General features: G+C 34.5%; 1 protein-coding gene across 2 annotated transcripts in view; it reads left to right on the forward strand.

Annotated features, from left to right (window-relative positions):
- LOC136043877 (protein eva-1 homolog C-like) overlaps positions 1 to 25,936 on the forward strand; it is a 268,061-nt gene that overhangs the window by 213,499 nt on the left and 28,626 nt on the right. The window contains exon 7 of one of the 2 annotated variants that reach the window (XM_065728853.1): positions 5,795 to 5,968. The exons of the other annotated variant lie outside the window; for it this stretch is intronic. Within the exon in view, the coding sequence (XP_065584925.1) occupies positions 5,795 to 5,968 (174 nt within the window). The remainder of the gene's footprint in view (positions 1 to 5,794; positions 5,969 to 25,936) is intronic. 2 annotated transcript variants of the gene reach the window in all.

Consider the following 25,936-nt stretch of genomic DNA (forward strand, 5'->3'; position numbering starts at 1 on the left):
CATCACTTGTCTTCTAGCCGAGGCTGTTAGCCCAATGAAGAAGCACATTGATGTACATCATCCTCCACCTCTCACACTTCTATGTAACACTTGGCATAGTTGTTTAGGTCTTGCAATATTTCTTCTAGGATATCCATTAGGTTACAAGAAATCCCCTAATTCAAAGAATGTACAAGACAATCTTCAACAGTTTTAACAGGGGCAAAAGAGTATATTTGGCCACATAAAGATGGTTAAAAATTACCTTCAGGGGTGAGTGATGGACGTGCTAGTAAATTGATTTTGCGGCACATGATAAACTGTTCAAGCAACTATGAAGCTAAAAACACTATGACTATTAGCTATTCGCTCATACTTTACGTCGAATGAATCTAAAGGAAAACCTGATTTCACGTTTCAGATTTATTTTTTAAACTCTTTAGAGAGCAACGTCCGTCCTAGTGACGTCCTAAGAAAGGCTAACCAGTTCGTTTGGAAATTCTGAAGATGGCAATGCAATTTGACAAAACAAGTAGCAATCTTTAAATGATTCACCTTTGTTTGCTACTTTTTCCTTTGGAAAATGGAATGGTCCTAAGTGAATATATACAACGTTAAAGGGTCTCAATGACTTGTAATTAGCCCTTGCGTAGTTTGCGCCATCTTTGTATGTTTGTGCTTGGTTTTGGGCCACAATTTGTTGGCGTCGAAGATGGCGATAGTGTTGCTCTTCAAACTTAATTCTTTCTTCTTCACTTTGATATTCGCTTTCTTACGTTTCCTAACCAAACAGTTCTTTGTTTTTCATTGTCATTTTGACCCGTTCTGATCTAACTATATATTCAGTTTTAGAAGAAGTATGACTCAACATTTACTACCAGATGTTCTATATTAAGATACTAGAAACAATCAATTAAGTTCAACTGATTTACGCTAAGACATGATGTATTGGCTAATATATAATCTTACTCCTCTCTTCTATTTGAAATCAAAGTTAATTTTCTGCAACAGATATTTTAAAATGCGAACTTGGTTAACTTGGTATTTTCGTGGTTTTCCCAAATCGGCTTAATTTGAATTTCTTCTATATATATATATATATATATATATATATATATATATATATATATATATAGCTAAAAGAGAAATCGCCAATGCAACAGCACAAACGCATTAAAAAAAAAAAAAAAAAAAAATCCATGGACAGGCAGTCATGTCGTCAATAAGTATATATCGTCATTTTCCAAACAATAAAAACAATAAAGACAAATAATTCAGAGGCAACAACCCAACTCAAGGGCTCATCAGGAGAATACACTTGCCTATAGGGTTTCGGCGCTTTAAATTCTCTACCCAGTCAAGTGTTGTACCTACCATAGTATACCTATGGTATCCCCGTGTTAGGTATCACCCCCAAAATACATGGCTATGAAAAAAAAAGGAAAATTGAAATTATATTCTTGTTTGGATTACTCTGCACTGTAAAAAAGATTTTTTTAATTTAACTCTCTTAATTCTGCCTTGAACAAAATTATTTCATTAATATGTTAGCTGATAGATTAAGCTGATGCAATATAGTTATTAGGTTTTTCGACTATGGTGAATAAAACTGCAATCTCAGAACTTTGATCCAGTGACTTTGGGTAAAGATGAGTGTGGGAGGGGGCCTAAGTGTCCTTCAATTTTTCGGTCACTTAAAAAGGGCACTAGAACTTTTAATTCCCGTTAAAATGAGCCGTATTGCAACATTCTAGGACCACTGGGTCGATACTATCACCCCTGGAAAAAAAAGAAAGGAATAAACACGCAACCGTGGTCAATCTTCTGGCAAAAAATACGAATACCCATATTTTTGTAGATAAGAGCTTGAAACTTCTATAGTGGGATTCTCTAATACGCTAAATGCGATGGTGCAATTTTCTTCAAGATTCTATGACTTTTAGGGGGTGTTTCCGCCTATTTTGTAAAATATGGTAAATTTTCTCAGGCTCTTAACTTTTGATGGGTAAGACTAAACTTGACAAAACTTATATATTTAAAATCAGCATTAAAATGCGATTCTTTTGGTGTAACTACATCGAAATTCCATTTTATAGAGTTTGGTTTACTATTGAGTCGGGTCGCTCCTAACTACAGTTCGTTACCACGAACTGTTTGATAACATCGCTCAGACCTGTATGAAAAAAATGGAGGTTAGTTCAATTCGACTGCAAGTATAAGATTGTGTGTTGGCGTTTTCTTTGAGTTGTAATTCAGTTGAAAAGCTACTGTACACTTGTCTGATTCTACTTGCACAGATTGTTCAAATTTAGCTCGGATCACTTTGTTTTTATGTTTAAGTTCTTAGTATAATAAGCTGTCTCTATAATGCTTGGATTGATACCGAAAATTATGAGTATTCTTTGACTGTTTTTACAAAGAAAGTTTTCAAATCATGAAATTTTAAGCTATGTTTCGTACGGGCATATTCCTGCGTTGAACCTTTGATGGTAATTTTTGGTAAATAACCAATAAAGTTTGGTAAATTTTTCTTCAAATTTCTGTTGGATTTGTCAAGCTGCATTTCTTCACTCGACTTTTGCTATGTTTTAATCTTGCTGGGTCGACTCTAGTAAGGTTGTATTTTGTTGATTAGCTTTTTTAATCAGGTTTTAAATACCTCTGATTCTGCATTTTGGATATGTCTGGGTTGTCTGGGTTGGATATGTCTGGGTATAATGTGTAGGGTTGATATTTTTTGGTTCATATTTCTTTGAGTAGAATTTTGGTTGGGTTAAGTTTTCTCATATTGAATTTTTTTAGACGGAATTTTTCTGAATCAAACTAAACATGTTTTTATTTTACTTGTAATATCCTGGAATAGTAAACTAGGAAGTCAATATTCAATAATTTTACCAATGAGTTATATGTGATTCACGGAAAATTCCATGTGAACAACAAAACCAACAAACCAAAGCTAAAAAAAAACGGATCCGTTTATCAGTTGAAGGATAGAACAATTAAATAAATTTATCTTATATAAAACAACAAGTGCTCGGCGTTGAAAAAAAGAATGAACATAAACTACATGAACTTTAAAAAACAAGAAAGAATATAATACCCGCATATAATAAAAATAACTACTCCATTTCTGCATGAAGTAGGTATTGTATGTATTGGGTGGATTTTTCTTTTTTTCTATTTTTACTTTAGATTTGCAATGGTTTGAGATTAGAATTGATATTGTTTAAACTTTCTCAATTTGAGCTTCTTTATTTTCCATCAGATATTTTCATTAGGTGACACATTTTTTCAGTGACCTATACCAGTCTGAAAATCTTCAGTGCTGAAACTGTGGCTATTCCAGATAAACATTTTATCTGTTTTGAACTAATATATGGGCTACCTAAAGTCAGCTTTTGAAAAGTGCAAACGCCTTACTGCGTTCACGAATAATTGCTGGAACGATCAACTGGAAAGAACTAACTAAACCTGTGCCCGCAGAAGCAACTAGACATTGCCTCCGTCGTGACACAAAGAAGATGGCGATAACTTGAACGCGTTCCTCGTATGCCAGATCATTGAATTTTAAAATACTACTCCTCTGGCAACCAGGAGGCATTTATTGCCGATGAAGATAAAAGAATACCTTCCATAGGACATGCGAACGTAACAGAAGAATACTATGGAGGACCTTAAAGCGAAAGCACAGGATGGTTGGCCCCCAACCTCCCATTGCACCTCCTGGCTGAAGGGCCAAGAAACGGAGATCAGCACAGCCGGTAGGGACTGTAAAGTCTAATGCCGTATTCTTTACCTTACCTTTTACATTCAAGCTGCAGCTTTCCTGATAATGAAGGAAGTTTGATAAAGAAGGAGGTTACTCACTGTCACCTGGCGTGCCTCTAAGAGAGCCAATGTCTGAGGCAATGGAAGAAGGCAGCCCTGGAGAGCTATTTGTTATTCATAAATAATTTTTCCTTGTCCTTGAACAATTAGAGCAGTTAAACGGAACCTTTAAACTAAAGTAAACAACTTAAAAAAAAAGAGCGGACAAAAATGTTGAGGCAAATTTGTAGTTTTTCCAATTTTTTTCCACGAAAATATAAAATACCATTTTTCAATAAAATTAGACCTACAAAACATAATATTTTTCAAATATTTTGGGGAATTTTTTTTTTGGGGGGGGGCAAGTATCCTCCCCTAAATTGATGCCATTGCTTATGAGAAACTAATTCTAAATATCTTTAAAATACAACATTGTGATAATAAGATTTCATGGTGTAAAAACATAAAAAAAAATGAGAAATCTAGGTTTTGTCAACAAGTGGAAATACTTAATCATTGGAAATTGTCTTGCTGTCCCTCCCTTCCGTTCAAACTGCAAAAGAAGAGACTTCAACAAGTAGCTCTCATGAGAGTTCCTTGTTGCCCTTATAATAAAACAACAAAGAGAGATAAAACCCAATGAAAAGACATTAAACGAGACTGTGGCGAGTAGAGAGAAAAGATGAAATGATAGACTAAAATAATACGGAAAGACAACGATGAAAGACTATGTCCGTATAATACATTTTCTTTGAATTGAAAAAAAAGACAGGTAGCGTCCTGCATTTAAAAGATGGCCTGTGAATGATACAATTTTTCTTTCTTAGAATCATATTTTGAATCAGTAGAGTTATTTTAACGAATTACTTGACTCAAAATTCATTCTTTTTATGCTTTTTATTTTGTTTATTTCATATCTTTTTACATACTTTTTATTGTTTTCTAATAACATCCCGTTCCGCTCTTATTCAAAAAACAACTGATATGGTTTATAAATATATTGTTTAGAATAAATTTAAAATCAACATAAATAATTCTAAATAAAGAATGGCTACAATCTTTCATCCCCTGTCACCAACTCTTCATATTAACGTTTGAAGTTTTTTAAATGCAATGGGTCCGAAAATTTTCACATTTTCATATATAAAATTTCCAGTTCAAGAAAATTTAAGATTGAACTGGTCAATAGGACAATAACAGCTACCAACTAACTGTACTTACTCAGAAATTTTTTTCGAGCAAGTACTAGATCAAATTTACCAAGTTTAGCCTAAGGAGCAGGGGAAGAGAGGCTTGTGTGGAAGCCCTTCTCATATAGATTTTGGTTAATTTTATTTCAATATCTAAATTTTTTAAGATCCCACCCTTTTACGGGATCCCCCTTTTTTGAGCATCTAACGTTTACTATTGATCTCCGCAATTGAGACATCTTGCTCTCTTATGTCTACTTTGGTCTAGAACACCTTAGTATTCTTTAGAGTATGTTTGGTATGTATTTAGGAAATTAAGCTAAAATTCATGGTTTAATAGCTTTTCAGTAAAGGAGCATTTGTAACTTAAATTCTAAGAATTTGATTAAGATGAAGATTCTTTTCTCCCTCACATTTGCGATCTCCTTGTTCTTAAAATTCTTACGATGACATGAGGTAAATATTTCAATGCTTTTATAAAAGGCATTCATCTAGCAAATTTGAATTTTATGGAATTTTTTTCAATGTCTGTTCCTCTCTGAAGCTGCATTTTCAAACTATACTAGATATTCAAATGTCTGGAGAGGGCCTTTATCTCTTCAGTATAATTGAAATTTCTTGCTTTGCTCCTGGAATATTTTTTAAACACGATATCAACTTAGTTTAAATATAGTAAACTTTTTGACCTTTACTATTTAGCCGATATCGATAAAAATTGTTCATTCGATATATTCTGTCTGAAATCTTTTCTAAACAAGTTCTGAATTGAAAATTTTTGAAGGAAACTAGTTTTTATTGGCCATTTCCTCTTATTATAGGCCACTTCTTAGAGGCGGTTACTTCACAGCCACCCCCGTATGAATTTGGTGGACAGGGGGATTTTCTTGAAACGAGTGAAGATGTACATGTTATTGAAAGTGAAAATGAGGCTTTAGAAACAACGAAGACTGTTGTCCAGAAAGTCTCAGATTGGATTGGTCATTATTCAAAAGGTAATCTAAATTAAAAGCTTTGACAGAACAAAAAATTTCAAAAGTACCAAATTATTACTGTTTTTCTTCTTCTTTTTTGCAAATCCACTAACTGTGACAGATTTTTCTAAAAAAAATACGGATATGAAAAATGATTTACATATTTTTTTGAAACATGGCTCATTAATGTTAAATTACATGGCGTATAAGGGTCACAAAAAAATACGGTAAAAAGTATGAAAGAAAAGTAAAATTGTCAAAAAACACTTGAGCTAAAAGGAGCTGTTTGTATGTTGCCGATCCTTCTACTGTCGCTTAAACTTATGTTTTCCAATGATAAAAGAAAATATGAATTGCCAAACGAACCACCCAAAAATTATTAGATCAGAATTTGAGAAATGTTTTGTCAGGGGAAGCAGAAATTGGTAAAATCGGTATATTTGAGTTTTTTTTGCAGGACTTGTAATGTTGTAGTTGTTAGCTATTTCTTAATAAAATTATACGCAGAACAGTTTGTGTGGTCGATGTAAAGAACAACAGCAAAAGATTGGCGTACCGTGTTTGGCGTGCTAAACCCAATTTTTGCAGGGGAGTAAAATACGCAGAGCCCTAGAAACTTATGTCTTCAATTGATCTTTTATCTTCAAATTACTATATCTTTTACTGCTGAGAACTCATTGCAACGTCAAGCAGACTGAGGCCAACACAGAACGACGACCGAGAGAAGCTTCTCTAAGGGCAAGTTTTTCTCTTCCCGCAAAATTTACTCAAAGCTGTACTAGTTACCCCCTCTCATGCAGTTCTTGTTTTTTGTTCTCCATAAAACATGGATGGATCCCCTTTCTTAGCATTTTTTCATTATAGGCCTAGAAAGTGGGATCGAATCCTCTTTTTTGTACCCATTATTACAGCTTATTGTCGTATATGGTCAGCCAAACGAGTCACTAAGATTACCTTTCCTCCGGGAAACATTTAAGGATGTTAGATTAAACAGTTCGTGGTAACGAACTGTAGTAAGAAGCGACCCAGCTCAATAGCAACCAAAACTCTAAAAAATGGGGCTTTGATATCAATAGCTACATCAAAAGAATTGCATTTTAATGCTGATTTTAAATATATAAGTTTAATCAAGTTTAGTCTTACCCATCAAAAGTTACGAGCCTGAGAAAATTTGCCTTATTTTAAAAAATAGGGGGAAACAACCCCTAAAAGTCATAGAATCTGAACGAAAATCACACCATCAGATTCAGCGTATCAGAGAAACCTAATGTAGAAGTTTCAAGCTCCCATCTACAAAAATGTGGAATTTCGTATTTTTTGCCAGAAGACAAATCACGGGTGCGTGTTTATTTTTTTTTTTCAGGGGTCATCGTATCGACCAAGTAGTCCTAGAATATCACAAGAGGGCTCATTCTAACGGAAATGAAAAGTTCTAGTGCCATTTTAAGTGACTAAAAAAATTGGAGGGCACCTAGGCCCCCTCCCACGCTCATTTTTTTCTAAAGTCAACAAATGAAAATTTTGACATAACCATTTTGTTCTGCATAGTCAAAAACCAAAATAACTATGTCTTTGAGAATGACTTACTCCCCCACAGTCCCTGGGGGAGGGCTGCAAGTTAAAAACTTCGGCCAGTGTTTACATATAATAATGGTTACTGGGAAGTGTACAGCGTTTTCAGGGAATTTTTGTTTTGTTTTTGGGGGTGGTGTTGAGGGTAGGGAGCTATATGGGAGGATCTTTCCTTGGAGAAATATATCATGGGGGAACAGAATTTCAATGAAAAGGGCGCAGGAATTTCTAAAATTACTATAAAAAAAACAATGAAAAAATAAATATGGAAAAGTTTTTTTCAATTGAAAGTAAGGAGTAGCATTGAAACTTAAAACGAACAGAGATTATTACGCATATGAGGGGTTCTAAAAATACTTTAGCATAAAGAGCGAGGTATTTTGGAGGAGATAAATACTTCGCTCTTTATGCTATAGTATTTTTAGTAGTTTCAACTATTTATTCTACGGCCTTTCGGATTCAGGGGTCATTCTTAAAGAATTGGGACAAAACTTACGATTTAGTGCAAAGAGCGAGGTATTAACGAGGGTACAAACCCCCTCATATACGTAATAAAAATTTAAGAATATAAAAGTATGTTACGTAAGCTAATTCTTAAGTTACGTATATTTTTTACTAAAAACATTCGTTAAAAATTGAAATTTATAGTTGCCTTTTTTATGTAACCGAAAAATTGCAGGGCAACTAGGCTTTCTCCACCCCTTATTTCTAAAAAAAGTGTCTGAACAAAACTAAGAGAAAGCCATTTAGCCAAAAAAGGAATTAATATGCAAATATCATATTAATAATTTATGTGCGGAGAGCCAAAAAAAACATGCATTAATTCAAAAACGTTCAGAAATTAAATAAAAAAAAACTAATTTTTTAGCTGAAAGTAAGGAGCGACATTAAAACTTAAAACGAACAGAAATTACTCCGTATATAAAATGGGTTGTCCCCTCCGCAATCCCTCGCTCTTTACGCTAAAGTTTGACTCTTTGCCACAATTCTACTTTTTAAAACAATTAAAAGCTTTAGCGTAAAGAGCGAGGGATAGCGGAGGGGACAACCCATTTCATATACGGAGTAATTTCTGTTCGTTTTAAGTTTAATTAAGTTTTTGCAGGAATTGCATAAAAAAAAACTAGTTTTTTAACTGAAAGTAAGGAGCGACATTAAAACTTAAAACGAAGAGAAATTACTCTGTATATGAAATGGGTTGTCCCCACCGTAATCCCTTGCTCTTTACGTTAAAGTTTGACTCTTTGCTAGAATTCTGCTTTTTAAAACAATTCAAAACTTTAGCGTAAAGAGCAAGGGATTGCGGAGGGGACAACCCATTTCATATACGGAGTAATTTCTGTTCGTTTTAAGTTTAATTAAGTTTTTACCTTATTTCGTGCATTAAAAAAAAGTTTTTTTTAAAATGAAAGTAAAGAGCGACATTAAAACTTAAAACGAACAGAAATTACTCCGTATATGAAAGGGGCTTTTCCTCCTCAACGCCTCGCTCTTTACGCTAAAATTTGACTCTTTCTCTTAACTCTACTTCTTAAAACACTAAAAATCTTTAGTGTAAAGAACGGGGCGTTGAGGAGGAAAAGCCCCTTTCATATACGGAGTAATTTCTGTCAAGTTTTAATGTTGCTCCTTACATTCATTTAAAAAACTTTTTTTATTTAATTTCTGGACGTTTTTTAATTAATGCATATTTTGATCTTGGCTCTCCGCACATAAATAATTAAAACAAAATTTGCACATTAATTTTTTTTTTTAGCGAAATGGCTTTCTCATAGTTTTAATCGGAAAATTTTGAAAAAAAGGAGAGAGGGAGGAAGCCTAGTTGCCCCCCAATTTTTTGATTACTTAAAAAGGCAACTAGAACTTTTAATTTTTTTACGAACATTTTCATTAGTAAAAAATATACGTATTATAAATTAACTTACGTAACAAACTTCTATATTCTTATGTTTTTATTGCGTATATGAGGAAGTTCACCCCTGGTCGATACCCCGCTCTTTACACTAAAGCTTAAATTCTTTCTTAATTCCTTAAGAAAAGCCCTTGAATAACCAAGGCCATAGAATAAATAGTTGAAATTACTAAAAATACTTTAGCGTGAAGAGCAAGGTATTACGATGAGGTAAATCTTTCATATGCGCAATAATTTCTGCTCGTTTTCAGTTTTAATGCTGCTCCTCGCTTTCAGTAGAAAAAACTTTCTATATTTATTTTTTCATTGTTTTTTAAATAGTGCTAAAAAATCCTGCGCCCCCTTCATAGAAAGTCTCTTCCCCCATGAGAAGTTTTTCAATGGAAATATCCTCCCATGTACCCCCCATCTCAACTCTCCCTCCCAGACCAAAAACATCCCCCTGAAAACGTCCGTACACTTCTCAGTAACCATTACTATATGTAAACACAGGTCAAAGTTTGTAACTTGTAACCCCTTCCACGGGGCCTGCGGGGGAGTAAGTTGTCCCCAAAGACATTAGTTATTAGGTTTTCCGACTATGGTGAATAAAATGGCTATCTCAGAATTTTGATCCTGATAGCCATTTTGATTTCCGTTAGAATGAGACCTCTTGCAAAATTCTAGGACCACTGGGTCGATACGATCACCCCTGGGGAAATGAATAATAACAAAAAAAAAAAAAAAAACACGCATCCGTGATTTGTCTTCTGGCAGAAAATGCGAAATTCCACATTTTTGTATATAGGAGCTTGAAACCTCTACAATAAGGTTCTCTGAGACGCTGAATCTGATGGTGTGATTTTTGTTAAGATTGTATGACTCTTAGGGGGTGTTTTCCCCTATTTTCTAAAATGAGGCACATTTTCTCAGGCATGCAACTTCTGACAGTTAAGACTAATCTTGATGAAATTTGTATATTTAAAATCAACATTAAAATGCGATTTTTTTGATGTAACTATTCATATCAAAACTCCATTATTTAGAGGTTGGTTACTATTGAGCCAGGTCGCTCCTTACTACAGTTCGTTACCACGAACTGTTTGATTACAAACTTTTTTAGTTTATTTGCAAACTATTTAGAATTGATCGGGCGGTCTTGTCATTTTCAAAAAGCCATTTAACTTCTCCCGTTTTGTACCAGATATAAAGTTATTCATATTTAATGAAACTGACATTATTAGAAATTGTAACTTCTTTGTTTTTTTTTTTGGACAGAGCAACATTTTCTTTTTAAAGATCTGGAGAGGATAGTCCCTAACATCATTCTATTGTACCTGCTTGGAAAACATTAAAAATCCGTTAAAAAAAGCATGATTAAATAATATCACATCACTGAAAGTTTCCTATTGGGCTAATTGTTTTGATTAAAGTTTTTTTCCGATACAGGATACGTCTCATTAATCATGTATATACATTGAATAGCCAGCGTTTCACTTAGAAATTAGTAAAATATTATTAATTTTCTTTGTTTTGATCCAGCCTCTCCTTAGCTTTTCGAACAGTTGATACATTTAAGATCCCAGATCAATTTCAACCAAAGTTTCTTTGGATGCTCACTCTGATACTGACATAATGGACCCTTTGTCTTTGAGACTGTGAACTGATGCTGAGACTCGCAAGATGACGTTTATGGTATCGAACATCCTTAAAGAATCCTCCTCAGTTTTTCGGAGAACTCCTGTTTCTGAGCCATACTTTACTACTATCATTGCCGTGACTTCCAATATTCTTACCTTCTTTTGCAGGCAGTTCACCTTATTCTTCTATTAAATAAAAAAAGCTGTACAAAAAGTAATGAACGATGCTAAATCTAAAAACAAACAACAATTATTATGTATATGAGGGGCTGTTTCTAATTACACGGCCCGTGTGTTTCAGGAATCATTACTACAAAATTGGGACAAAAAGTCAAATTTTAGCTTAAAGAACCGGGTAGTGAGGAGAAAGAAGGCCCCCTCGTATACAGAAAAATTTCTGTTCGCTTTAAGGCTTAACGTTGCTCCTTAGTTTTACTAGAAAAAAGCTTTTATTGCATTTAATTTTCAATCGTTTCACAAATAATCTCAGAAAATCCATCCCTTCGGTTGAGGCCCCTCCCTCCATATAAAAACTTCTCCATAGAAATTTCCTCCCACGTAAAATTCTTCCCCCGAGCCTTTACCCCCGGACAATTCTATCCTCACTGCCAGTTACTTTTAGAAAATTTCTTGCTTACGATTTCTCCTGAAAATTATCGTTAGCTTACTTTCATTTCAAGAAAGGCTTGTTTTTATTTAATTTCTGATCATGTTTAAGGTCATAGTGGAATTCCCTGTATGGAATTTGTTTTTGGGAATTCCCAACCCAATAGAAAATTCCCCCGCCAAAACTTTAACCCTGGACCATTTCTCCTGATGGCGATTCCCCCATGGAGAATATATCCCCCGGGAAACCCTCCATGTAAGAATCCTCCACAGGTTTCCAACTCTAATTAAAATTTCCCTGGAAAGCTTCCCTAGTGCCTCTTCAAACGTAAAATCATTTTTCTCAAACTATCATTGTAGACATATACTGCACAATCATCGAAGCAATAATTTTTATCCGATTCTAGTTTAAATTTTACTAATTTACTTCCGTAAGAATTACTCTTATTTCTTAGAATCGATTTTTACTCGTTATTAAATAAAAAAAACAAGTTTTTTAAACTGCAAGTAAGGAGCGACAGTAAAACTTAAAACGAACAGAAATTACTTCGTATATGAAAGAGGCTGCTTCCTCATCAACGCCCCGCTCTTTACGCTAAAGTTTTTTACTGTTTTAGAAAGAAGAATTGAGAGAAAGAGTCAAACTTTAGCGTAAAGAGCGGGGCGTTGATGAGGAAGCAGCCTCTTTCATATACGAAGTAATTTCTGTTCGTTTTAAGTTTTACTGTCGCTCCTTACTTGCAGTTTAAAAAACTTGTTTTTTTTATTTAATTTCTGAACATTTTTGAAGTAATGCATGTTATTATTTTCCAGCTGTACTTTTTAAATTAAAAAAATACTTTAGTGTAAAGAGTGAGGAGTTGCGCAGGGGACAACCTCTTTCATTTACGGAATAATTTTGTTCGCTTTAAGTTTTAATGTCGCTCCTTACTTTCCGTTTAATTTTTCTTTTATTTAATTTCTGAACGTTTTTGAATTAATGCATGTTTTATTTTGTCTCTCAACAATAATTAATTCATGAATAATTAATTATTAATTGTTAGTAATAATTAAGTAAAAAAATTAAGATCAATAATCATCTCAAAATTAACACAAGCAAATATTATCATAAATCAAAGTGTAGCTAATTTCACGTGTAAAGCTTAGAGTATTAAGATGAAAAGGGTGTCAAATGCACACATCAACAATATTTTTGGAACGGCTTAACGTGTCAAGGCGAAATTTCCGGGGCATCATGAAAGTGATGTTCAACTGAACAAATATGCACATTTTAATATGCACAATCTAATTTCAGGCATGTGGTCAATTTTCGGGGTGATTTTTGGAGCTTCCATCTGTATGTTCGCCATAGATTGGCCCAAAGTTGAAATATTTAAACTTTTATATCTAAACTGACCTACCAAATAATGCTAGTAAATCCTGCTCTCCCTTCATGGAAATTTTCTTCTCCCATTACAAATTCTCGAAGGAAAGTTCCCCCAGCATATCCCCCTCTTCTCAACCCCTCCCCCAAACCAAAAAAATCCTCCTGAAAACGCCTGTATACTTCCCAATAACCATTACTATATGTAAGCACAGGTCAAAGTTTGTAACTTGTTGCCCCTCCCACGGGGACTGTGGGGGAGTAAGTCGTCCCCAAAGACATAGTTATAAGGTTTTTCGACTACGCTGAATAAAATGGCTATCTCAGAATTTTGATCCGTTGACTTTGGGAAAATAATTAGCGTGGGAGGGGGCCTAGGTGCCCTCCAATTTTTTTGGTCACTTAAAAAGGGCACTAGAACTTTTCATTTCCGTTAGAATGAGCCCTCTTGCAACATTCTAGGACAACTGGGTCGATACGATCACCCCTGGAAAAAAAAAAAAAAAAAAAAAAAAAAAAAAAAAAAAAAAAAAAAAAAAAAAAAAAAAAAACACGCATCCGTGATCTGCCTTCTGGCAAAAAATGCAAAATTCCACATTTTTGTAGATAGGAGCTCGAAACTTCTACAATAGGGTTCTCTGATACGCTGAATCTGATGGCGTGATTTTCGTTAAGATTCTATGACTTTTAGGGGGCGTTTCCCCCTATTTTCTAAAATAACGCAAATTTTCTCAGGCTCGTAACTTTTGATAGGTAAGACTAAACTTGATGAAACTTATATATTTAAAACCAGCATTGAAATGCGATTCTTTTGATATAGCTATTGGTATCAAAATTCCATTTTTTAGAGTTTTGGTTACTATTGAGCCGGGTCGCTCCTTACTACAGTTCGTTACCACGAACTGTTTGATATTTTTTTTTTAGAAACACATTATAAGTGTTTGACCGAGATCTTTGTTTAAAATAGGTAATAAAACTATAAAAGTCGACATGATCAAATAGTTCGTGGTAATGAACTGTAAGTAAGCAGCGACCAAGCTCAATAGTAGCTGAAACTCTAAAAACCAGAATTTTGATACTAATAGAGACATAAAAAGAATCTGATTACTTTTCTGATTTCAAATATACAAGTTTCATTAAATTTAATCTCAACCATCAAAGGTAACGAGCCTGAGAAAATTTGCCTTATTTTCAAAAAATTGCTCGAAAAATTTTCGTGGTGTCAAGGTCCTAACTGTAAAAATATGGAATTTTGTTTTGTTTTGTTTTTTTTTTGTCAGAAGGAAGATCACAGATGCGTGTTTATCTGTTTTTTGTTGTTTTGTTCCCAGGGGTGATCGTATCGACCAAATGGTCCTAGAATATCGTGAGAGGGCTCATATGAACGGAAATCAAAAGTTCTAGTGCCCTTTTTAAGCGACTAAAAATACTGGAAGGTTACTAGGCCCCTTCCTCCAGACCTTTTTCCACAAAATCGTACGATTAAAATTTTGAAATAGCCATTTTGTTCATCATAGTTGAATTTTTGAAAGTTTGAATTTTGTCCTAATTCTTTAAGAGAGACTCCTGAAACCCAAGGATCGTTTAATTGGAACAACAAGAGGCTTTTTTAAAAATTACTAAAAGACTTTAGCGTAAAGAGCGAGGTGTTGAGGAGGAGGCAACCCCTTCATATGCATAATAATTTCTGTTCGGTTTAAGTTTCAATGTTGCTTCTTGCTAAGGACATCTATTTTCAAGATTAGCAACCGTCCGACTTAGCTTCAGCAGGTAATCCGCAGAATACAAAATGGAAACATCAGTGCCCTTCACAATATATGAAGTTGGGATTCTAGATTGAGCTTTACGTTTCCTATTATTATACATGGTTGGGAGATTGAGAGAATCTTGCTTAATTCCTAGACTAACAGTAATTTCACAAGAACTCACTGAGTCGCCCAACTATATCCGAACTTTAAGGTTTTTATACATATAAAACAATAGTGCAATTAAATCAGGTGGTAACGAAAACATTAGTTACTTCAAAAGCACTAATTGCCGAAAACCTCTAGGCTTTTCCAGAAACTTTCAAAATCTGAGACAACGATTTAAGTACATGGAAACAACCCAATCTTCGGTAAAATTCAAATTAGATAAGAAACTCTCAACAACATCAACAACAATATAAACAACCAATAACTCAAATGTTTTGACCATACACAAGAAACTAATCAGACGGTAACAAGTACAAATTTGGCTGGGCTGAGGCCTACCCTTCTTTAAAATAGGTGTAATTACTCCCGTACAAAAGTTATTAGACTCTATACCAACCCTAAAAATCATCTGATTCAACAAAGAAAGGTGGACAAACAAATTTAGCTACCATGCTCTAAATGCTGAGTGATTACACCATCTATTCCTCACGAAAATTATTTCTTTAGTTTCCAAATAACATATTTAATAGACGATGGAGATACCATGATAGAAAAACATTTAAGCGTCGTCCCAAACGCAGAGACAATATTCCGTTCAGCTCTGCAGCCATTTTAGGACTAAAACATCTTAATTACTGTAGAAATGGGCATACCATCGACAGAAGTAGCCAATGAAGATGTACGAGGACTTGCTTTCAAACAGTTCATGGTAACGAACTGTAGTGAGGAGCGACCCGGCTCAACAGTAAAAGAAATTCTAAAAAACGGAATTTTAATGCTAAAGTATACATAAAAGAATCAGATTTTCATGCTGATTTTAAATATATTAAATAAAAAAAAACTAATTTTTTTAGCTGAAAGTAAGGAGCGACATTAAAACTTAAAACGAACAGAAATTAATCCGTATATGAAATGAGTTGTCCCATCCGCAATCCCTCGCTCTAACGCTAAAGCTTTTAATTGTTTTAAAAAGTAGAATTGTGGCAAAGAGTCAAACTTTAGCGTAAAGAGCGAGGGATTGCGGATGGGACAACTCATTTCATATACGGATTAATTTCTGTCCGTTTTAAGTTTTAATGTCGCTCCTTACTTTCAGCTAAAAAAATTAGATTTTTTTTTATTTAATTTCTGAACGTTTTTGAATTAATGCATGTTTGGTTTTGGCTCTACGCACATAAATTATTGAAATGAAATTTGTATATTAATTCTTTTTTTGACTAAATGGCTTTCTCTTAGTTTTGATCAGACGATATTGAGAAATAAGGGGTGGAGAAGGATGCCTAGCTGCCCTCCAATTTTTCGGTTACTTAAAAAGGCAACTAGAACTTTTAATTTTTTACGAACGTTTTTATTAGTAAAAAATATACGTAACTTAAGAATTAACTTACGTAACAAACTTTCATAACCTTATATTTTTATTATGTATACGGGGGGGTTTGTACCCTCGTTAATACCTCGCTCTTTACACTAAATCCTAAGTTTTGTCCCAATTCTTTAAGAATGACCCCTGAATCAGAAATGCCGTAGAATAAATAGTTGAAATTACTAACAATACTTTAGCATAAAGAGCAAGGTATTTATCTCCTCCTAAATACCTCGCTCTTTATGCTAAAGTATTTTTAGAACCCCTCATATGCGTAATAATCTCTGTTCGTTTTAAGTTTCAATGCTACTTCTTCCTTTCATTTGAAAAAACGTTTTCATGTTTATTTTTCATTGTTTTCTTATAGTAATGCTAGAGAATCCTGCGCCCTTGTCATTGAATTTTTCTTCCCCCATGACAGATTCCTCCAAGGAAAGATCCTCCAACATAGCCCCCTCTCCTCAGCCCCACCCCCAAACAAAATAAAATCCCCCTGAAAACGTCTGTACACTTCCCAATAACCATTACTATATGTAAACACTGGTCAAAGTTTGTAACTTGCAGCCCCTCCCCCAGGGATTGTGGGGGAGCAAGTCATACCCAAAGACATAGTTATTATGGTTTTCGACTATGCTGAACAAAATGGCTATCTCAAAATTTTTATCCGTTGACTTTGGGAAAAAAATGAGCGTGGGAGGGGGCCTAGATGGCCTCCAATTTTTTTGGTCACTTAAAAAGGGCACTAGTACTTTTCATATCCGTTAGAATGAGCCCTCTTGTGAAATTCTAGGACCACTTGGTCGATACGATGACCCCTGGGGAAAAGAAAAAAAAACATAAAAAAACAAACAAATAAACACGCACCCGTGATTTGTCTTCTGGCAAAAAATACAAAATTTCACATTTTTGTAGATAGGAGCTTGAAACTTCTACCGTAGGGTTCTCTGATACGCTGAATCTGATGGTGTCATTTTCGTTAAGATCCTACGACTTTTAAGAGGTGTTTCCCCCTATTTTCCTAAATAAGGCAAATTTTCTCAGGCTCGTAACTTTTGATGGGTAAGACTAAACTGGATGAAACTTATATATCTAAAATCAGCATTAAAATGCGATTCTTTTGATGTAGCTATTGATATCAAAATTCAATTTTTTAGAGTTTTGGTTACTATTGAGCCGGGTCGCTCCTTACTACAGTTCGTTACCACGAACTGTTTGATAAGTTTCATCAAATTTAGTCTTTGTCATCAAAAGTCGCGAGCCTGAAAAAAATTGCCTTATTTTAGAAAATAGTGGAAACACCCCTTAAAAGTCACAGAATCTTAACGAAAATCACACCATCGCATTAGTCGTATCAGAGAACCCTGTAGCAAAATTTTCAAGCTCGTATCTACAAAAATGTGGAATTTCGTAATTTTTGCCAGAAGACAAATCACGGGTGCGTGTTTATTTGTTTGTTTGTTGTTTTTTTTTTCTTTTCCCCAGGGGTCATCGTATCGACCAAGTGGTCCTAGAATGTCGCAAGAGGGCTCATTCTAACGGAAATGAAAAGTTCTAGTGCCCTTTTTAAGTGACCAAAAAAATTGGAGGGAACCTAGGCTCCCTCCCACGCTCATATCTCTCCAAAGTCAACAAATCAAAATTTTGAGATAGCTATTTTGTTCCGCATAGTCAAAAACCATAATAACTATGTCTTGGGAAATGGCTTACTCCCCCACAGTCCCTGGGGGAGGGGCTGCAAGTTACAAACTTCGACCAGTGTTTACATATAATAATAGTTATAGGGAAGTGTACAGTCGTTTTCAGGGGATTTTTTTTTGGTTTTGGGGTTGGGGTTGAGGGGAGGGAGCTATGTGGGAGGATCTTTCCTTGGAGAAATATGTCATGGGGGAACAGAAATTCAATGAAAAGGGCGCAGGATTTTCTAAAATTACTATAAAAAAAACAATGAAAAAATAAACATGGAAAAGTTTTTTCAATTGAAAGTAAAGAGTAGCATTGAAACTTAAAACGAACAGAGATTATTACGCATATGAGGGGTTCTAAAAATACTTTAGCATAAAGAGCGAGGTATTTAGGAGGAGATAAATACCTCGCTCTTTATGCTATTAAATAAAAAAAAACAAGTTTTTTTAACTGAAAGTAAGGAGCGACATTAAAACTTAAAACGAACAGAAATTACTTCGTATATGAAAGGAGCTGCTTCCTCATCAACGCCCCGCTCTTTACGCTAAAGTTTGACTCTTTCTCTCAATTCTTCTGTTTAAAACAGTAAAAAACTTTAGCGTAAAGAGTGGGGCGTTGATGAGGAAGCAGCCTCTTTCATATACGAAGTAATTTCTGGTCGTTTTAAGTTTTAATGTCGCTCCTTACTTTCAGTTAAAAAAACTTGTTTTTTTTATTTAATTTCTGGACGTTTTTGAATCAATGCATGTTTTGATTTTGGCTCTCCGCAGAGGAATAATTAAAACAAAATTTGCATTTTTTTTTGTTGGCTAAATGGCTTTCTCATAATTTTGATCGAATGATTTTGAGAAAAAAAGAGCGAGGGAGGAAGCCTAGTTGCCCTCCGGTGTTTTGGTTAATTAAAAAGGCAACTAGAATTTTTGATTTTTTACGAATATTTTTATTAGTAAAAGATTTACGTAACTTATAAATTAGCTTAAGTAAAGAACTTTTGTATTCTCATATTTTTATTACATATATGAGGGGGTTCCCCCCTTGTCAGATCCTCGCTCTTTACATTAAAGCTTAAATTTTGTCCCAATTCATTAAGAATGACCCCAGAATCACAAAAGCTGTAGAATAAATAGTTGAAATTACTAAAAATACTTTAGCGTAAAGAGCGAGGTATTAGGAGGAGGTGAGCCCCTCAAATGGGTAATAATTACTGTTTGTTTTAAGTTTTAATGCTGCTCCTTACTTCCAGCTGAAAGAACTTTTTCATATTTATTTTTTCATTTTTTTTTTTAAATAATGCTAGTAAATCCTGCGCTCCCTTCATGGAGATTTTCTTCCGCCATGACAAACTATCGATGGAAAGTTCCCCCAGCATATCCCCCTCTTCTCAACCCCTCCCCCAACCAGAAAAATCCTCCTGAAAACACCTGTACACTTCCCAATAACCATTACTATATGTAAGCACTGGTCAAAGTTTGTAACTTGTTGCCCCCCCACGGGGACTGTGGGGGAGTAAGACGTCCCCAAAGACATAGTTATAAAGTTTTTCGACTACGCTGAATAAAATGGCTATATCACAATTTTGATTTGTTGACTTTGGTAAAATAATTAGCTTTGGAGGGGGCCTAGGTGCCCTCCAATTTTTCTGGTCACTTAAAAAGGGCACTATAACTTTTCATTTCCGTTAAAATGAGCCCTCTTGCAACATTCTAGGACAACTGGGTCGATACGATCACCCCTGGGAAAAAGAAAAAAAAAACAAAAAAACAAATGAACACGCATCCGTGATCTGCCTTCTGGCAAAAAATACAAAATTCCACATTTTTGTAGATAGGAGCTTGAAGCTTCTACAGTAGGGTTCTCTGATGCGGTGAATCTGATGGTGTGATTTTCGTAAAGATTCTATCACTTCTAGGGGGCGTTTCCCCCTATTTTCTAAATTAACGCAAATTTTCTCAGGCTCGTAACTTTTGATGAGTAAGACTAAACTTGATGAAACTTATATATTTAAAATCAGCATTAAAATGCGATTCTTTTGATGTATGTATTGGCATCAAAATTCTATTTTTTAGAGTTTTGGTTACTATTGAGCCGGGTCGCTCCTTACTACAGTTCGTTACCACGAACTGTTTGATAGTATTTTTAGTAATTTCAACTATTTATTCTACGGCCTTTCTGATTCAGGGGTCATTCTTAAAGAATTGGGACAAAACTTACGATTTAGTGTAAAGAACGAGGTATTAACGAGGGTACAAACCCTCTCATATACATAATACAAATTAAAGAATATAAAAGTTTGTTACGTAAGATAATTCTTAAGTTTCGTATATTTTTTCTAATAAAAAAAATCGTTAAAAATTAAATTTATAGTTGCCTTTTTATGTAACTGAAAAATTGCATGGCAACTAGGCCTCCTTCCCCATCCTTTATTTATTAAAATCGTCTGATCAAAACTAAGAGAAAGCCATTTAGCCAAAAAAGGAATTAATATGAAAATTTCATTTTAATAATTTATGTGTGGAGAGCCAAATCAAACATGCATTAATTCAAAAACGTTCAGAAATTACATAAAAAAACTATTTTTTTTTAACTGAAAGTAAGGAGCGACATTAAAACTTAAAACGAACAGAAATTACTCCGTATATGAAATGGGTTGTCCCCTCCGCAGTCCCTCGCTCTTTACGCTAAAGTTTGACACTTTGCCACAATTCTGCTTTTTAAAAAAATTAAAAGCTTTAGCGTAAAGAGCGAGGGATTGCGGAGGGGACAACCCATTTCATATACGGAGTAATTTCTGTTCGTTTTAAGTTTTAATGTCGCTCCTTACTTTCAGTTAAAAAAAACTAGTTTTTTTAATGTAATCTACATCAAAACCGGACTTTTTGCTATCTTTTCAGCACTACCGAGATTATTTTCAACCAAATAGTAATGGAGGTTTCAATTAAGCTTCCCTTTTGTGTATAAACGTACTGTTTTGACAGGGTCTGATCTGTGTGGCCCGCATTAATGCCAAACTCGAAGCCGAATTTATTAATCTGTACACGCTTTTAGAAGTCTGGATAACGACACCAAATTTTCTTGCTTTCATGTTATACTTCTGACAGGAGCTACCGCTCTCTCCGCACACTTAGGAGCATATTAAGTCTCAGAACAGTTCACATTAAGTTATATACGAATCTAGTCATCACTAATATTTGGGTCCAACTATATCAAGTGGTAAAGAACCTTTACTTTACATAGAATAATATCGCCCATGTACCGGAAAAGATTACATTTTCCCTCGTCGCCTCAAATATCCATTTCGCGGTTCATGAGATGTAGAGGCTCCTTGGATCTGTAATGACAGACAGATGAAAATATAGTCACTATACACACCATTGCTCAATAAAGTAGCTTGTGTGACTTGAGCTAGTGTCAGAGTACACAGTCCGAAAATGGCTAGGTACGGTATGACTAGCCGTAATAAAAGAATACAGTTTAGGCTATCCTTTCAAAGCCAAGAAAAACAGGCCTGTAGAAGTGATTTGAGTATTGAAACCGAGAACTCTTAAGGTTTGTTAGGTCAAAGTTGAAGTTCCCAATGGTCAAAGAGCGAAAATTCATCCGAATTTAGTCTTTTGTTGATCTAGCAAGCTCCTGATCTGCTGTGTTAAATCGAACTTAGAATATGAAGTTCCTATAGTTTGCCAGAACATACCCATTTACCACGGCTAATTAGCACCGTACAAAAAACAGCCTGAGGTCTTGAGGGTGAAGGCTGGGAGACCTCTAATAACAACAAAACTGCCAGAGAGACGACCGCGAGATTTTGCTATTGGGTTTGTTGGGGAAATAAATTTACAACCGTCAGCAAATTTGAGGCCAACTTTCTCTTGAAATAAGCATTGCTCCTGAAGGCTTTGGATCCCAAGTAAATTTTCACATTAGAAACTTCATAATATTTAGAGCAAAAGTGTTAATTCCTTTTTATGATTTATCAGAGCTGTTTTAAAACTCAGAATGTTGAACATTCAGGCTTAACCTGGTAAAAACAATTTCAATAATTTTGATTCAGTAACTTTTGCAATTCTGTCAGTTTTTTGAAAATATGAACCATTTCTATCGACGAAAATTATGAACCATTTCTATCGACGAAAATTTCTACCAACATAACACCTCTTTTAATTTATGCAAAATTGTATTTGCTAATTGATTGATCATATAATATGGGCTCATGCAATGCATATTGCTTGTTATCTTTTTTAATGTCACCAAGACATAAATAAATCGTTCAATTATGCATACTATATTCATAAGTATGATAGTATTCGAAGTCTATTTAGTCAATCAAATTTTTGTCAAGTCAGATCTGTTGACTCTATTTGCAAAAATACCTTATCTCGGCAGCCTGAAAATACATTGTGTCCTTATACTTCGATATGTCCTGAAAGTTTTAACTTAATACCCTTAGCCGTCTGCGGAATATTGCAGACGTACTCCTTTGCCAACCTGTTGGCATATAGTGTCTTTTGGTTTAAATCTATATCGTCCTTCAGATGCCCTAAACGTTCCAACTTATTACCCTTAGCTGTCTCTGAGATATCGCAAATGAACCCTGTTATCAATAAAGATGCGCATAATGTCTCTAGCTTTAGTTTAACATGCAATGAAAGTGTTAACTCTTAGCTCTTCTAGAGATGTTCTAGATAAACTTTTCTGACAACCCTCATGTACATAGCATCTTTTGATTGAGTTACATGTCGTTCTCAACATAACCAAAAAATATCAATTTAATACATTTTGTCTTTTCTGACTTCTGAATCAGAAGGGAGTTCTGAACATCCCCCTTGAAACACCCTTCAATTTTCTATTTAAAACCCTTGTTCTTCCTTGATATATTACAGATACGTTTTTCCTAAAACCTGGGTGTACATTGTGCATTAAGATTCGGTTGAACATTCCCTCAAAGTCTCACCATAGCGTCTTTTGCCTCTACAGGTAGCCAGGATCACACAAGCCCTTCCTAATAATATAACTACACGTAAACAACATTATACACCAGCCTTACCCCAAGGACTCGGACCCCAAGGACTTACCCGGAGGTATTTTTATTGAACTTTTGACGGAGTAAAACGGGTATTTGAGAACTTTTATCAGATGTTTTAGGGCCGAGGAAGGATCGGCCTCAAAAAAGGGTATGGAGGGGGTGGGTTACCCTCCAGTCTCTAATGCCTTTTAGAAACAGCACTCGGACTTTTGATTCCGAATCAAATGATTCCTATTTGAAGTTTCTATGACCAGTCATTCCTCAAGAAGTGGACTAGTCAAAAGAAAAGAAAACTGTTTCCACTGTTTTGGTTTTGAAATTGATTTCTCCAATTCAGCGTTGCCCGATACAAAACATAGTATGAGCTTATTTTCTATTTAACTGATCAATATTAAATAACAAATGTTGAAAACTTGATTTTGCAATTGACATTGTAGTTTCGAAAGCGTCATGTCGGACAGTCAAAATACATTAAATGAAAATAAAAAACAAATACGAATGAAAGAAGTAATAATAATGATTTGGTACCAAATAAACTTTTCAGTACATTCTTAGTGGGAGTAAATCCATTAAGAAGCAGTTTTAATTTTCTGAGCCGAAGTAGCTGCATAGCAACACCATGGTTTATCTTTAAGAATGACTTAGTGCTCTGGATATAAAAGAAGTCATTTTTTTAAGTTGAAAAATCTATTTTCATATTCTTTTTCTTTTTGTTCACCCTCATCAATGGGAAAGTAATTACGTAAAAAAAACGGATTATTTGTTACGACGTCGTTTTTTGTGTAAAGGTTGGTTAGGCGATCCTTTAATTGCAGTCTCTGTAACCCTCTTTTCTTCTTTTATCTTTTTCTGCTTTTCTGAAAAGAAATTTGTCACGTTTAACTCCGCTAAACGAAAGTCCTATAAAGTATTTATTTTTAGACTCATATCCATGAAGTTCTCTTTAAAATCTTTTGGAGCTAATCTTTTGAAAAATATATTCCTTTTTCAATTTTATTATTCTTTTTTTTCTTCAACTGCTTTTTGTTAATTATAGACTGAAGAAACTAGGACACTATAAAGATTATATTGTTGGTGCTGTCTTACAAACCTTGGAAACTTGGAAACACTGCTCTGCAATGCGGCACTCGCGCAACGAATGAGCCTGTAAAGCTCCTCTAATGAGCCAAAAAAGTACAAACGAATATACTGTCAAACTGGTACTCATGAAATGATTCTAATGAGTTGGTTTTGAAAAAAGGGAAAATAGGGATGAAACCTTTTTATTGACAGTGAATAGATATAAAATTATTTAACTTATACAGTGAATAATTATTATAACATATAAATTATATGTGTTCGAAATATTCAGTTAAATAATTTTATATCTATTCAATGTCAATAAAAAGGTTTCATCCCTATTTTGAACTGTTTTACTTTCGTCATGGAAAGGCAGTGTGGTCTTCGAAGTTATCTATGAGAAGCTAGTGGGATGAATCAGTTCAATTACTTACTACTTTTGCACTATTGCCGGCAAGGTGTTTTCATCGACTGTTACGAATCAAAGGTGAAGGGGAAAAAGTAAAAGAACGTTCAGAAGGAAAAGATATTCAAAGAGGATGGACAAGGAATAAAACAGGAAGCTCGAGTACTTTCTGATAAAAAAAACGGCATAGTTATGAAGGGTTACAAAGTAAAATCTTTCTAGTTTTTCAGCCCTTTAGTGTGCTCAGTGGCTGCTTAAGCACCTAAAAGAAGTGTTTTTTTTATGTTATTTCCAAAAAAATTATAATTAAGTGAATTAATCAAAGTTAACTTTACTAAATTGATGTTAGGCTTGATTTTCAATTATTGATAATAAATATATGCATGGAAAAAATCGAGAGTAGTCCAAAATTTTGCTTTTATGACTTTCTTAATATTGTGTTTCATTACCATTGTAGCTAGTAGCTTGTATCAAACAGTTCGTGGTGACAAACTGTTAGTAAGTAGTTACGCGGTACAAAAGTAACCGAAGAAAAAATATTTCAATCAATAGACAAATCCAAATAATTGGATTATCAAGCTGATTCCAAATATATAAAAATCATCAAGTTTGGTGCTACCCATCAAAAGCTAAAAGCCGGAAAAATCTACTTGATTTCTGAAAAAGGAGGAAAACATCTCCTAAAATTCAAGGAATCTTACTGAAAATCACACCATAAAATTAATCTTTTCCAAAAAGTCAATTGTAAAAGTTTCAAGCTCCCACCTGTGAAACTGTGGAATTTTATATTTTCTCCCAGAAGAGAGATGAGGGGTGCCCCAAAGCCTCTAGGGAAACATCTCGTAGTCATGAAATTTCCCCATTGTTTTCGTATAGTGTTTGTTATTATGAAGTATACAGACATTTTTCGGGGGAAGGGTGAACTTTCTACTTGGATGATTTTTTACAGAAAAAGATTTCGTGGAGAAGACATTTTTAGGGTGGTTAACTTTCCAGGGAAATTTTAAACTGGCGGAATGGGCCAGAATTCCTAAACGAAATTATTTGTATTTGTCTTATTTTCTCTTTGCCGATTTTATTTTACGTATGGAGATATTAAGGAAAATTGTCAGAGGGTAAATCTTAACAGGGTATATTCGCGTAAGGGGGGATTTTCCACTATAAAAATTCTCTGTGGGGGAGTTTTCCAAGGCATAAAATTATCCAGAGGGAATTTTATTACGGGAGAAACTTATTCTTAGCGGCGCGGGGTATTTATAGAAAACTTTTTTTAGGGAGGAGGGGATTTCCGGCTGTTTATTTAAAAAACAAACATAGATCAGAGTCTTTTTCAAGTTAAAATGCACTAAGAAATTGTTTTCACAAGAAATATTTGTGGGAATTTTCAGCTAGAATGGAATTATCTCGAGGGAATTCTTCGGGTAGGTGGATATTTTACAAGTGAAGAACTTTCCATAGAGGTATGTCCCGTGG

The sequence above is a fragment of the Artemia franciscana genome, chromosome 1 (assembly GCF_032884065.1).
Source record: "Artemia franciscana chromosome 1, ASM3288406v1, whole genome shotgun sequence".
Classification (NCBI taxonomy): domain Eukaryota; kingdom Metazoa; phylum Arthropoda; class Branchiopoda; order Anostraca; family Artemiidae; genus Artemia; species Artemia franciscana.